The sequence below is a fragment of the Silene latifolia genome, chromosome 9, assembly GCF_048544455.1.
Source record: "Silene latifolia isolate original U9 population chromosome 9, ASM4854445v1, whole genome shotgun sequence".
NCBI lineage: Eukaryota > Viridiplantae > Streptophyta > Magnoliopsida > Caryophyllales > Caryophyllaceae > Silene > Silene latifolia.
The window spans coordinates 2,380,729-2,396,435 of record NC_133534.1 but is presented as its reverse complement, the minus strand read 5'-3'; the positions used below and the strand labels follow the sequence as shown (position 1 = coordinate 2,396,435).

The following is a 15,707-nucleotide window of genomic DNA, read 5'->3' as shown; positions in this document are numbered from 1 at the left end:
ATGACGGATGAAACGGGTGATGGAAGATCTTATCAATGTATATAGAAGAGAGTGTACTATGTATATAAGGCTTTTTTTTTTACCCTAACAGTTTGACAGGAAAAAACTAGATGAATGTTGAGTGAATTTGTTCTTTAATTGCCTTTTTGGACAAGAAAATTATCTTATATGAAGTTTTATTAAGAAAAAAGTACTCGTCTTACGATTCCGAACTCCCATTTTTTCACTGATACTAGAAAGAATGTTGTTCAGTTCAGGAGAGATTTCAGTTGCAGGAAAAACATGTTACATAATACTATTATGTTATGTGTGAGTTTAGTGACGGAACCAGGATTTTAACTTAACTGTTTCAAAATTTGCGCTGTCTAGGGGCGATCACTTCAGCTAGTTCATTTAGGGCATCAAATTCTGAAGATTTAACACTGATTGTTAATGTTTGTGACAGGTATAATGGTGACATGATGGAAGCATTGTTTGGTGACGTTGCCAAGGAACGAAAATCGCCAAACAGGAATCCAGGAAAGGAGACAAATCCAGCAGCTAAAATCTCCATCCTGGACTCACGGCGTTCCCAAAATATAGCCATTCTGGTTCGCGCTTTAGGTATCTCGAGAAAAGAGTTGATTGATGGTGTATCAGAAGGAAAAGGCCTAGATTTGGAAACCCTAGAAAAACTAACAAGAATGTCTCCTACCAGAGAGGAAAAGATTCAAATCCTTGCATTTGATGGCGATGTAGGAAAGCTAGCTGATGCCGAGTCCTTCCTGTATCACCTCTTGAAGGCGGTTCCCACCGCCTTTACTCGAGTCAATGCCATGGTATTTAGATATACTTATGGGTCAGAGATTCAGAACCTAAAGGATTCACTCCGAATGCTTGATTCTGCCTGTAATGAGCTTCGGGACTGTGCAGTGTTCTGGAAGCTTCTAGAAGCCATCCTTAAAGCCGGAAACAGGCTGAATGTCGGGACTGCACGTGGAGACGCAAAGGCATTGAATGTAACAGCTCTGCATAAATTATCAGGCTACAAGAGCGCTGATGGGAAAACAACCCTGCTCCGTTTTGTTGTCCATCAGGTTGTCAGAAATGAAGGGAAACGGTGTGTCATGAAACGCGTCCGTCACAGCAGCCAAACAAACCCGACCTCAGTTGATGTGATATCAAAAGAGGAGCGAGAAAAAGAGTTTCTGAGACTAGGGTTACCAGTTATAGAAAGGTCAGGTTCGAAATTGCCAAATGTCCTGAAATCAGCCAGTATCAACTACGACACCCTTTCGAACATTAGTACTACTATGGGATCCCAAGTGGCTGAAACTAGGCAACACATGTTACAATGTGGGGCCGATGGTGGAAGAGAGGAATTCATCAAGGAGATGAAAGAGTTTCTACAAGAAGCCGATGTAGAAATAAAGGCGGTCCAAGAAGAACAGGCAAAAGTGATGGAGCTTGTGAAGAAAACGACACAGTATTATCAGTCAGGAGCGTTCAAAGATAAACATCCGCTTCAGTTGTTTTCCATAGTGAGAGATTTTCTGAGCATGGTTGATAAAGCTTGTATTGATATTACTAGGATTTTACAACAAGAAAAAGGTAACTCTAAGTCAGGCGGTGCCAGCTCTTCTAGTTCCCCTTCGCTGGATGAGTTCAGGACTCGAGTCAGATTTCGTAGTTTGCCAGATCATTTCCTGTCTGTAAATTCTAAAGTATGTGACTCAGATGATGACGGCTGAACGGGTGATGGAAGATGTTACTGATGTATAAAGAAGAGAGAGTTTATAAGGCCATTTATCTATCAATTTGACATGTAAAAACAAAAAAACAGATAAATATTGAGTGAATTTGTTCTTTAATTGCTTATTTGGACAAGAAAGTTGTCTTATATATGAAGTTTTATACAGTAGAAGAAAGTACTCTCGTCTTATGATTCCGAAATCCCATATTTTGCACAGAGAAAAGATGTTTCACTGATATCTGAAGGAATATTGTTCAGTTCAAGAGGGATTTCAGTTGCAGGAAACACAGGTTTTATACATGTGACATGCTGTCTGGGGGGTGAGCGCCTTTGCTAGCCCCCTCAAATCCGCCACTGCTATTCGTAAAATAGCAGTAGCATGGTTCTATCTCAATTAGGCATCTAATTCTGAAGAATTAATACTGTTCTTTATCATTTTCCAAGATTGTGTAAATTATATCAGAATAGCATTATATTTAGTTGGTAGAGTTGTTTCTTTTGTGTATACCCAAAAAACTCATTATTGTTTAGTTCTAAATTACGAAGAATCGAAGCAAAATAGCTCTTTAAACTCAGCAAGCTTTTTTTTTTTTTTTACTGTGAAACAACATTCATTCAATGCAAATCTCGACGTAATCTCAAAACAGCGTCTATACCCTACCTAGTTTAAACAGTGGTATGATCACTTTCATCCACCACCGTCCACTCATCGATGCACGCAAGTACGCAACATCAGTAGGGACTAGGGACTGAGCTATTTCTAGGACTTGGACTAAATTATACAACCAAAATATAAAGCAAACGTATACAACAATCAAACATTCACGCGATACACAAAAATCACCATCTGACTGTAAAACTCAAACTCCTTTCAATCAAAAGTCTAAGCTAATATTCGCCTTTTCGGGACGTAAACCAATTTTTTATGACTGAATTACTATTTCAGAAATCATGCTGATTTATTACAACTTGCACAAAGAAAAGTACTCCATTGAAGAACATTCACATTATGATTAGTTTATAGATTTCTTAATAAAAAACTCAAAACATGAACAAGTTGATGCAATTAACAAATTAATTGACTAATTCAATTAAATTAGATTAGAAAAAACGCCATGAAAACAATCCTACCAACTAAAGTGTAAAACAGACTTATCTTACCTCATGAATCCCAAAAATGGAACTTTGACTAATTAATTAATTAACTAATCCATATCAAATTTGTTCTTTTTTTGGTGCTGAGGGAGTCGTAAGGGCAAATGTGTTTCTTACGGAATTCGATCCTATGTCATGGGTATTGGTGATTTTACCAGCCGAATTTGCTTACATTCTATCTTCACCTCTAAGCTAAGGCGTCTTCAGTATATTTAAATGGTTGTTAGCGCGTTTACTTTGTTGGGTTGTTTCCAAACGGCCTTGAAAAATCAAAACGGATAATTTTTCGTCTTTTATTTTATAAATTAAAAGAGTACATGAACTCCGTACAAAGTCAACGCGGTAAATTACCAACTTTTTGACTGACCAGCTGACTTGTGTGTTCAATGAAACCAAGAAATTTTATGAATTCTAAAAGTTAGTCTAACATAAAAATATGATATTCTTATCCAACAAGTTTTAATAGTATAAACTTAGTTGACTTTATATATTTGGTCTACTTTCATATTTGAGAGTCATCACTCTTTCGAAAACAGCATCTTTGTGTTGCTAGCATAAGGGTAAGATTACGTATATACAATCCTTCCTTACCCAGCAATTTAAAGGAGCCCTTGAAGCATTAAGGAGGAAAGGATTCGAATATGGAACATAATCTCAACAATACCTCGATCCTAACCACCGTTCAACAAAACAAAGTTTGCCCCACAAGAAAAATCTACCAAAGATAGCAAAACAGAACACAGGATATGATTGAAAGACATGCAACTTATATCAGTACATTTTCGGTGCAACATGGTACTATAAGTCTAGAACAATTAATACGAACATCCCTCTTTCGATCTAAGTTCTCTATGACAGTACATGCACAGAAACGATAAGAAAACGAAACAGAGAAAGTTCAGATACCAGAACCCTACAATCGAATGCAATTCGGATGTACAACTAAATTTACTATGCAACTGCTCCTTTATACATCTAAATCCCCTGATCATGAAACCTATTTACTCTGCACCAACATAATTACTATAGTATAATACATCACCTGACTACAAAAGGGCAACTTTCTTATACCTGACTTGCAAAATTCATCTACTCGTGAAAACTCCGTTTAGCTTCAAGCTTTTGCCTTGCCATCTTCCTGCATGACCGACATATCCAATATTACCGTCACTACTGACAAAAGGAGCCAAAAAAATGCTAATTTTCACTAGTGCCGAAAAATTTAGTAAAGTGCTTCGGTTGAAATTCGGGAGAGGGGTTCTCATCTGATAAATTCAGTTTTTTGGCAGAAATTTAATATTAAGGTATAAATTTCCGCGGACTTCTGTTTTCAGTTACCTTAATAATATTATAGTATTCAATCATGTCAAGTGAGGATGACTTCAGAAACATACCTTATGTAAAGATCCTCCATGCTTGTGACCAAAGCTTGACGCAGGCTTGGGATTAGTATTACTGTTCTGGCTTGGTTTTTTGAGTTGGGCAGCTTTCTCCGCCTATATCAAGCAGCAATGCATAAGATTAGGATTGTAAACCTCCAAGTCAAATTGCGCAATCTCAAATCCTTCTAAAGGACAACAGTGCCGTAAATTAAATATGCCAGAATTAGTCTGCTTCTTCCGATTAATCTTTTACACGAGTTAAAACAGTAAAAGCATAAAACAGAACATTCTGTGCACTGCAAACCCAAGAAACCCTAATGGTTAATGAGTCTCAAGTTATATATAATTCAGTTGAGGACGACACAACGCCTTCAGAGTTTGATCCCCCACCTACGACCCCATGAGGAAAAGATTCGTGCGATATTGGCCTAAATTGGTGTACATTACCTAAGGAAATGGTTTAATAGGCAGACCCATGTACTGATGTACAGCAACTCAATTTCCTTGGACACTGGAAAAAATGCATTTGCCCTAATTTTGACAAAATTAAAATCTCGACTTTTATTTCAGCAAGACACTGAAAACAAATTTCATCGGTCCACCACTGGTACGTGGTAAGGTCCAATTTAACAAAAGCAGTTCAACACTTTGTACTGAATGAATAAGTCAATTCTTTACCATCATGGATAATGATGATCACATGGACAAGGATTGCACATAATTTATATGCTAGAGTAATTCATTGTTTATTTCCTGAAGCAGAAATGGATTACGCACTGAATTCTCAAAACACTGCATCTAAATTGAACTACGCGACACGCAGTTGTTACTACCATAATAGTTTCTTACCTTATGTTTTGACAGCAGATGGGTTGTCCCAGAGATATTGGTATTGGCTTGTAAGTCCAGTTTCTTGGAAGCCTGCCAAAGACATGCATAACACAGCGTCCGCAATCAGAAAGTTATATTGAATACTCCTATAAAAAAGGGCAGCCCGGTGCACGATGGCGTCCCCGCTAGGCGAGGGTCCGGAGAAGGGTCCCACCACAAGGGTGTAATTGGAGCAAGCCTTTCCTTGCCATTTTGGCAAGAGGCCGCTCCAAGGACTTGAACCCGTGACCTCACGGTCACAAAGCAATACCTTAACCGGTGCGCCAAGGCTAACCCTTCATATTGAATACTCCTAATACGGGCATAAAAGCATTTTGCAAAATATTACCTCATTCTGACTCTTTCCTTGAAGTAGAACTCTTGGGCCAAAAGAAGCAGCAACAGATTTCACATTTCTTTGATCAGCACCACCATTTTTAGTTACCCTGCTACACAGATACACTAAATTTTTAAACTTGTTTACTTTTGGTTTTGGCACAATGTCCATGGAGAGGAGAGAGGGAGTGCTTTCGAGAATTATGTAGATTGAGAAAGCAAGCTATGTATGCCAAAATTTAAGAGAGCCAAGCAATCATAAAATTTGGTGGTAGAAAATTTGAGGGTGAATAGATCATTACACATGAAAATTATTATCCAAAGCAAACTGACACGCCTAAAAATGAAAGCGTAAACAATTGAGTGCGATAGAGGGAGTAGCAATGTAACTTGATCTCAGAATAAAATGCTTAAACAAGGAGAATGCAACTACAAAGAATTCAGGCTAGAGGCATTTAGGTGAAGACTCGGAGATCATACTTAGGGAACGGTGACGTCTTTCTTATTCCTTGCTGACTGGTACGAGTATTAGGTGTTTTTGCCGCCTTCCCTATCCTGTCATTTGCAAAAAAAAATGTGAAAAAAAAGGAAAAAAAAAAGTCAAGACAGTTTTCTATATTCAGTATAGTAGCCAATGCCAATTTTTTTTTAAAATTACACCCAAATTAATAGCTCAGGTTATAATTTGCACCAAATGCCATTTTCAGATGAAAAAAATAATAAAGTGACGATTTTGCCCCCGCATATATCTCTTCTTTATGCTTCCCTCTCATCTTCTTTATGCTACTGGTCTAACGACTATGGAGTATGGAGTAAACATAGTTTGAGTTTCAGAGAATGCAGAGCAAAATGAAACCCCAGAACTTAAAGGCTTACAGTTAGTTTATGAACATCCACTATGTACAGTTTAATGCAAGCTGCCTAGCTTGATACAAAGAGTCTGATACGGGATACACATCTAATATAATGTCTACTATATATATAGATTTTAAACAAGTACTGTGATAAAGGCTAGGTGATAGAGTAAGGAAGAAAGAACTCATATACACTCAACCTTATTCAGAATTTGCTAAGGATTGGTGAATCCGGTAAACTAGCTTTTGCGCCAAATATAGCATTAAATACCAAAGGTACTCAGAATACTCTCTGTACAGCATTTAAAAAGTATACACAGTGCCAAATGCCAATGGGGAGACTTACCTTGAGGATGAGGAGGTCTTCAAATTAAATTGGGGAAGATGAGGGAGAAAGATATAGAAGAGAATGAATGAGAATGAGTAGAAAAAACAAGCTGAGTTCATAAAAGAAGAAGGAAGGAAGGGTAAAATCGTCCTAAAATCAATTTTTTAACACCAAAAAAATGAATTTGACGGAAAAGTGGCCTGAAACCGATTTTGGGTGCAAATTATAACCTGAGCTATTAATTTGGGTGTAATTTAAAAAAAAAAATTGACGTGGGAGTAAGTGTAAAAAAGTGGATTAAGCGTGGGTGTAATTGATAATTTACTCTAAAATTAACAATGCGAGTATTCAAAGACAATACATGCTTAAGCTCGTATCATGAAACTTTAGTGAGCGTTAATGTGGCAAAAGGCACAAAAACATTACCCCTCATTTTTGTTTGGAATGATGTTAGCTGGAGAACCCTTTTGTTCAGCTTTTCTCGAGACAGACTGCAAAACATAAATTTTAGTTAAATGTCGAATGAAACTGAAGTGTTAGCTTTCAACGTCAAATTTCAGAAGAAAATGCACCTGATTTGGTAAAGGTGATTTAGCCACACTGGATGGTGATATTTGAGGTGGATTTTGAAATGCCTTAAACGCTCGTTTTACAATATCTTTATCTCCCATCCTCTCCATAATCAACGATTTTCTCATTGTAAGCGATGCTTGATCAGAATTCATTGGCCCTAAACTGAGAGACATGTGCAGGGACGTAGGAATTAGCCTCCTGCTCTGAGGTCCAGTTGTTTTCTTGACAGTCGGAGGGGTGAAACCATTTTCCTTCTTATCCAAGAGACGGCCAGCAGACTTGCCACCTTTAATGAGCTCAAGCTTTGACGATTTAGGGGTGGATAGCATTGTCGATTTAGGCATTGGTGCAGTAATCCTCTTCGGGACTGGTGTTGGTGATTGTTTCTTGGTATTTGTTGAACTAACAGTCTTCTTCACCAATGTTGCCTAGAAAATTGCAATTTTTCAGAAACATAAAACATTAACTATAACAAAACTAGCAATTACTCCCTCCATTATATGTCATTTTTTGTTTTCAATATCGCGGGTTGACTTTCATTTTACAGAAAAGCATAGTGAGTAAATCCCTGCTTCAAAAATGCAAGGAAGACGTAAAAAAACAAAGGCCGTACAAAAGCAAAACAACTAACGTTCAAAACAGATATATACCTTTTGCGTTTTCTTTGTCATGACTAATTTCATTAGATTTCTGCTCTCTTCCTCAACAACTGTTCGTTTGACCTTTTCTTGAGGCAATTCCTCGCCTTTAGGTTTCAGTATAGAAGGCGTGGCAGATAGCTTCAGCTTACCCAATTCATGATTTTTTGACGTGGGACACAAATCAGCACCGACAAACTCTTCCTGGGGTTGAGTATTGTTGTAACCTTTAATCAGGTCAGCTCCATCATCCGGGTATTCAAAATGCTCAGCCACCTTAATCTTCACCGTTTCATCAATGACATTAGCACAATCACTCACTTCACAAATTTCTTTCGTCACCTCTATATCCATGTCTACACTAGCTTCATTAATGGTATTATCACCATCCTTATATTCATCAACATTTTCACACAACGCATTTTTAACATTTGACAGTTCACTAACGTCATTCACATGAAGTGCACCGTCATCATATTCAATGATTTCACTAGGACGATCCTGAACATCATTCTCCTGATTGAAAACATCGGCACTATCACTCTTCAGATGAACATGCTCAACACTTACCTCACCATCAGAACTGCCCGTCTCATTCTCTTGACAGAAAACATCAGCAGTATTACTCTTCACATGAACATGCTCAACAGTCACTTCACCATCAAAACCAGTGTTGCATAGTTCAGTATTCGACTCGGTTTGTGGAACAGGTTCAAATTCGTAAGATGGTACTGGGTTCAGATATAAAGCACTTTGCCCACCTAGTTCACCTTCACTTTCACTCACGGACTCTGTTCCAGAACCAATGGTTTGCTCCGAGGACGGGCTGACCAAACCTCGAAGCATGCAACCATGATCAAAACTGTCCACTTCATCCTCTCGATGATCAGTTTCACTAACAGAGTCATCTGTGTCAGTTATCTCATTGTCTAAATCTTTCTCACTGGTATTACAAATCAAATTCACAGAAGCCGAATCCTCAGCCATCTCAGCTTCCCTCTCCCTTTCCTGATCCAATAGCAACTCAGCTCTGCGCGCGGCAATCTTTTTGTAATGAGCCTCAAAATAGGCCTTTTTTTGAGCTACTGATCCAGGAGTTGAACACTTCTCAACTTCCTCAAGATACTTGTTTGTTGGGAAAGTAGACCATCTCTCCCAACAAAGGTTATCGCGCTCAAATCTACCAAATGACACTGACTGCTGAAAGCAAGGCACATTTGTGACAGACTCACCCATCTGTTTTCAAACACACAAAAAACATCTCCATCTAAGAACACTCATCATACAAACAACAATACCACCAGCAAACCCTTAGCTACGAAATGATTTAGAATCGGTTAACATGAACCAACCTATGTGGCTATGTTGCTCGGACATTTTAATATAACCTCATATACCTGAGTCGGACACTCGACACTCAGACATGGGTAGGACTCTTAGACATTTCATTTTAGACCAAAACCATGAACTTTATATATAAAATAGCCGAATCTGGCACTTGGACACGCAATCTAGCCGAGTCCGAGCAACATAAGAACCAACTACACTCCAACAAAATCTGCATTTAACTTCAGAACATCTAATACCAATCCCATTCAACCAACATTAATGACAATGAAATCTTAATCTTAAAATGAATAATAAACAAAATCTTCACAATTTCAAGATTAAAAGACAAAAGGGTAACTAAATCAAGAAAAGACAGCAACTTGTTTTACCTTATTATCAACTTTGGGAGATTCCAATAATGATTCACCCATAGATTGTGCAAAGATCAGGAAATTGGACTACCACTTAAACCTGAGAGACAAAAAACTCAATGAAGAAAAGAATCAAACAAACAAATCAGAAGGAAGTAGCACTTAACACTCCATTATTATACTCCTATGAGACAGTAGATCACAAGCCTCTTTGTATTACTAACAAAGGGTCCCAATCCCGCAATTTACGGGAGCCATTGAGACACTGAGATAATGTTATCGTGTTATTGTGAGACAAAAAATTTAGTAACAAATCAGTAGGAAGTATGACTAACACTCCATTATTATATGAAACAGTAGATCACAAACATCATAAACATTGGAAAAAATAATTAGATAAACTATAAAGAAAAAGGCAAGATCACACTTAAAGACAAAAAGAAAGGCATACCAATATATACAACAACATCTTAATGTAGATTGGAAAGACTAATAATGAATAGAAAGGTCATACCATACCCCATGTGATAATGTTTCTTTTTAATGTAATCATATCAATCTTTTCTTGACCCCATTATTTAACCGGTTCCGGGTCATGATTCATGTTACCCGACTCCAAATCATTTTGGGAGAGGCAAGTCAGGCAACAGTTAGGGTCGACTAATATGAATCATCGCTTAACTGTAATTTTCTTTTTACAGTTCATAGTGGGCAATGTAATTATTTATCTGCCTTTTTGGGTAATTCAGTACTTGCAGAAGCTACCATTCTTTTAGTAAACATAACCCCACAAAGAATCAGAATCAATTTTTGGGAAAGAAACCCAGATCAAATCCACTAAGAAAACACTAAAATAATGAGTTTAAACCTTAAAGCAAACACCCACTAGTCCATTACTCAATACCTGACAATGAAGTGTGAGACGGTTTTTTTATTGGTTAAACACGCGGATTTTACTGACTATTTCTATAAAAGAACCGTCTCACACGATAATGTACTAAAATTTGGTACATTTCAGTAAGTAAAAAACAGTAAAATTACAGAAAAGGATAAAAATGCAAGATTAAATGTAGGGTAGATGAGGATTTACAATCAAGGTGAAGCATTTGGAGGAATTGAAGCGGTGAGAATATGAGGTTCCAAAGGAAAGGCGCCACCTTTGGAAAGAACTTGGAAGTTGGAAATAGGGAAGGTAGATTTTGTGTTATGTGAATGTAGAGCGGATTGCACGTGATTGGTCTCTCTTTTTCAGTTTTGGACAATTATACGGAGTACCATTTATCTATCGTCAAGAACGTCAACGGATAGTATCAAGTTAAATACTTATGTAATATTTATTGTTTTAATGGTAGAGGTAAAAAGGTGGTATCGAGACTCGATATCACCTAATACTCTAATAATGCAATCTCATTTATGTAGGTTTTAGTAATTTTATGATAGAGTTGATAAAGTTTATTATGATTTTAATATGATATAATGTATTTAAAAGTATTTATGAGTAGATATAAAAAAGAAATGAGTAAAATTTACTCGTATTTCTATTATTTTTTGTAAACTCTATCATAGAAAGTTATTTATTTCACTTTATTGGATGTGCAGATCTCAACACTTATATTTACTTTTAATTTTCAACGAATATCAAATTATTGTAATGTTCGGTGTAGAATAGATTATGATGAGAAATTTTTGGCGTATCTTTTAAAAAAGGATCTCAAAACTAATATTGTTAAAATTAATTATTTTCTTTTATGTGAAGTCGGTTTTGTTTAAACTGATATAAAATCTTTAAATTTATATATTCATAATCCAGGATGATTTGAACAATCTATATAAATAGCATTCGGATTTAGATAAATCTAAAGAAATATAGAGTAGGATTTTAAAATGTCTTTCTATATAAGAAAAGCAAAATCAATCAATACTATATATTAAATCCAGAAACCAAGGGACTTCCATGTAATTAAAGAAAGTTATACAAATTAATTATACTATATAGTTTTAAATCACTAGCACCGTGTGATGGACCCGATTAAGGGATCTCAATGCAAATCAATACTATATATTAAATCTAGAAACCAAGGGACTTCAATGTAATTAAAGAAAGTTATACAAATTAATTATACTATATAGTTTTAAATCAATAGCACCGTGTGATGGACCCGATTAAGGGATCTCAATGTAAATATTATATAGTTTGGGTTAAAATTAAATTATATAGAAGCTTGGTAATTTTCCTAAACATTTTTAAGAGACTAAAACATGGTCAATTTTCTTAAAATAAAATAATTAATTAAGATGGTCAATTTCCTTGAAATAAAATAATTAATTAAGATGGTAAATTTCAAGGAGACTAAAAGAAAGAAGATGCTTGGTAATTTTCCTAAATATTTATAGAAGACTAGATGATGGTCAATTTCCTTAAAATAAAATAATTAAGTAGTATAAACATGCACACTTATGGTATTAATTATTATCATCATAAAATTATATATTAAATTTAAAATATATGCAATTTTAATAAACTTTATAGTTTATTAGATGTATAGATATGTTAATTATTTAACATACAAAAATATAATAAGTAGGTTATAAATAATTCAAGTTAGATTCCATAATATATAATATTGCATAATTCTTTCGATTTGATTTAATGCATATATGTAATATATTTATATAAATATATAATCCTCTTAAAATTGTAGTAACATTGGATATAGTTATATGATAGTAATCACTCATTTGAATAGTAAAAGTAACAATATTATCAGCGAGATTAGTGAAAGTGGTAGTAGAAACAATGGGAGTAGTGAAATAATCAATATTAATGCGGCAATAGTGAAAATAACAATTATTAGAGCGGGAGTAGTGAAATTATTAATATTAATGCGACAGTAGTGACAGTAACAATAATTACGGCGGGAGTAGTGAAAGTAGCAATGATTACGGGCAAGTAGTGAAATGTTATTACTATTGTTTCATTAATAAGAGTAAAATATTAATAGCGGGAGTAGTGAATTTGTCTCAAAATTTATTTCATCGTGATTTTTGGATATGTCATAGAAAATTATATTAATGATAAATTTATGAGTTATGCAACTTTAAGTAATTTTATTTAATGAAAAAAAAAATTAATGGTAAGTAGAGGTAGCCCGGGCGAAGCCGGGCACCAATACTAGTACTATATATTAATTCCAGAAACCAAGGGACTTCAATGTAATTAAAGAAAGTTATACAAATTAATTATACTATATAGTTTTAAATCAATAACACCGTGTGATGGACCCGATTAAGGGATCTCAATGCAAATATAATATAGTTTGGGTTAAAATTAAATTATATAGAAGTTTGATAATTTTCCTAAACATTTGTTAGAGACTAAAATATGTCAATTTCCTTAAAATAAAATAATTAATTAAGATGGTAAATTTCCTTAAAATGAAATAATTAATTAAGATGATTAATTTCAAGGAAACTAAAAGAAAGAAGATGCTTGGTAATTTTCCTAAATATTTATAGAAGACTAGAAGATGGTTAATTTCCTTAAAATAAAATAATTAATTAGTATAAACATGCACGCTTATGGTATTAATTATTATCATCATGAAATTATACATTAAATTTAAAATCTAGCAATTTTATTAAACTTTATAGTTTATTAGATGTATAGAGATGTTAATTATTTAACATACAAATACAAAAATATAATATAAGTAGGTTATAAATAATTCAAGTTAGATTCCATAATATATAATATTGCATAATTCTTTCGATTTGATTTAATGCATATATGTAATATATTTATATAAATATATAATCCTCTTAAAATTGCATGCAGAATTGTAGTAACATTGGATATAGTTATATGATAGTAATCACTCATTTGAATAGTAAAAGTAACAATATTATTATCGAGATTGGAGAAAGTGGTAGAAACAACAACGGGAGTAGTGAAATAATCAATATTAATGCGGCAATAGTGAAAGTAACAAGAATTACGACGGGAGTAGTGAAATTATCAATATTAATGTGGCAGTAGTTACAATAACAATAATTACGTCGGGAGTAGTGAAAGTAGCACTCATTACGGGCAAGTAGTAAAATGTTATTACTATTATTTTATTAATAAGAGTAAAATATTAATAGCGGGAGTAGTGAATTTGTCTCGAAATTTATTTATCGTAATTTTAGGATACGTCATAGAAAAATATATTAATGATAAATTTATGGGTTATGCAACTTTAAGTAATTTTATTTAATGAAAAAATAAATAATGGTAAGTAGAGGTAGCCCGGGCGAAGTCGGGCACCAATACTAGTTGGTTAAAATTTGCAAAAAATGTTGATACGTCTTTTACACAATGATCTGTGTTGTACTAGACTACGATAAATCATTAGCTAATCAATTATTACCTCTAATTCAACAGATTGTTTAGTTTTATTAAAATACTCCTCACAAAATAGTATAAGTGTAAATAATTTGTTAAGTCGGAGAGAGTATATTTAATACGATTTTTGTTGGTAATTGCTAAACATAATCTTAGAGTTCACTACTTCATGAAAATAACACATGGTAGAAACTTAAGAAGTATATCATAAAGACAATTGGATGGACACAATTGTGCTTTAATAAGATGCTTAGCTATTTGATTAGAAGCTTCCCTTAGTGTTGCCTTAACGTTCCCTCATTCTCCTTCATTACCTCTTAAGCTAAGCTACTCAATTTTGTAAGCTAATATTTATCTTTCTTAAGTTAGTTAAAACATCACATAATGCTCTCTTACTCACCTATTTATACACATGTATATATATCGTATCATATAATTCATTTGAGAACTCGAACCAAAAAAATAAACCAGATTTCAAACCATGAAAACTAAAATCAAACTTCAACTATGTTTGAGTCTCTTCTTATCATTGGGTTTAGTTAATGCCGATCCTGACCCGCTTCTAGATTATTGCATCGCGGATACGTCTAACCCACATTATTACTTATCAAACGGCCCGCCGTGCTTAAATCAGGATCTGGCAAGTTCATCTCACTTTTCCACCTCAGCATTGTCAAAAGCTGGTAACACCAGCACAAATAAATTTGGATTCAGCGTCATTCTAACCACCAACCAGATCCTCCCGGGCCATCACACCCAGGGTCTGAGCATGGCTAGGATCGATATCAACCCAAACGGGTTGGTCCCACCGCACTCGCACCCACGGGCCTCAGAGGTGACCACATGTCTCAAGGGTGAAATCTTAGTGGGCTTTGTCGATACGTCCAATAAGATGTATACACAACGGTTACGGCCCGGTGAATCATTCGTATTCCCAAAAGGGCTGATCCATTTTCTTTATAATGTGGACCAAAAAGGCCCATCAATGGCTATTTCTGGGCTAAGTAGTGAAAACCCAGGTACCCAAGTTGCTTCATTAGCTACCTTTACTACTACACCATCTATGCCATCAATTGTATTGGAAAAGGCCTTTAAAATTGATGCCCAAGAAGTAATCCGGATCAGTAATCACCTTCAAGGATGACCCGTTCTCGCGACCCATTTTCGGAAACGGGCCTTGTATATGTGCGTAAAGGGATTATGATTGTTAGGTGGTAGTCTCTCCGTTCAAGCCCATTTCATAAATGTGATTAAAATAAACCTCACATATATTGAACTAGCTAACGTATGAAATTGGTTCGAACAGAAGGAGTGGAATCCGCCTCTTAAAATTTATTTTGAGTTGTCTCTCTTTCAAATGTGATTTGGATTGGAGTCCACAACTTTAAATGTTTTTCATTTTTAATCTTGTTCTACTTACTCTGTAAAAATTAATATAAGTAATTTGCAAATTTTTTGTATGAGATGGTTGATGATGATGATACGTCTTGTTTACTCTTATAACTAGTTTGACACCTGTGCATTGTAACGGGGTAATTAACTTTGTTATGTTATATCTTATGTCTAATTATTTGTTTACATATAATTAAAATATATCTTTTAAATAAAATAAAAGATAAAACACTTTGTTAATGAAAAAAAAAGTTGTAAGGCTTAATATTTATATGATATTGTTGTAACTGACGCATGTCGTTAATACACCATATTTTTCGCACCTAATTCGACATCAAACCCGATTTAATAATGAGTAAAAAA

General features: G+C 34.8%; 3 protein-coding genes across 12 annotated transcripts; 2 read left to right on the top strand and 1 right to left on the bottom strand.

The window, feature by feature from the left end:
* On the top strand, positions 1-1,730 carry LOC141599964 (formin-like protein 4). Its single transcript, XM_074420114.1, has 2 exons — positions 1-37; positions 370-1,730. The coding sequence occupies exons 1-2, from the start codon at positions 1-3 to the stop codon at positions 1,728-1,730; spliced, it is 1,398 nt and encodes a 465-aa protein (XP_074276215.1).
* Positions 1,731-3,634: 1,904 nt separating this feature from the next.
* Positions 3,635-10,804, bottom strand: LOC141598673 (uncharacterized). Of its 10 annotated transcripts, none has more exons than XR_012523614.1 (10): positions 9,587-9,985; positions 7,881-9,104; positions 7,230-7,658; positions 7,084-7,148; positions 5,956-6,030; positions 5,489-5,585; positions 5,119-5,190; positions 4,282-4,383; positions 3,938-4,025; positions 3,635-3,893 (listed from the first exon to the last, which is right to left on the bottom strand). XR_012523614.1 is itself a non-coding variant. In XM_074418395.1 (10 exons), exons 2-10 carry the CDS (start codon positions 9,626-9,628, stop codon positions 4,002-4,004), a joined length of 2,130 nt encoding a protein of 709 aa, XP_074274496.1. In that variant the 5' UTR covers positions 9,629-9,668; positions 10,659-10,804; the 3' UTR covers positions 3,635-4,001. The 10 variants fall into 10 exon arrangements, 6 of the variants coding, with proteins under 6 accessions (XP_074274496.1, XP_074274494.1, XP_074274493.1 ...); XM_074418395.1 differs by adding an exon at positions 10,659-10,804 and having other exon boundaries at positions 3,635-4,025; positions 9,587-9,668; XM_074418393.1 differs by adding an exon at positions 10,659-10,800 and having other exon boundaries at positions 3,635-4,025; positions 5,489-5,588; positions 9,587-9,668.
* Positions 10,805-14,403: 3,599 nt separating this feature from the next.
* Positions 14,404-15,486, top strand: LOC141602335 (germin-like protein subfamily 1 member 1). The gene has a single exon (XM_074422633.1). It carries the CDS (start codon positions 14,434-14,436, stop codon positions 15,094-15,096), a length of 663 nt encoding a protein of 220 aa, XP_074278734.1. The 5' UTR covers positions 14,404-14,433; the 3' UTR covers positions 15,097-15,486.
* The last annotated feature ends 221 nt before the right edge of the window (positions 15,487-15,707 follow it).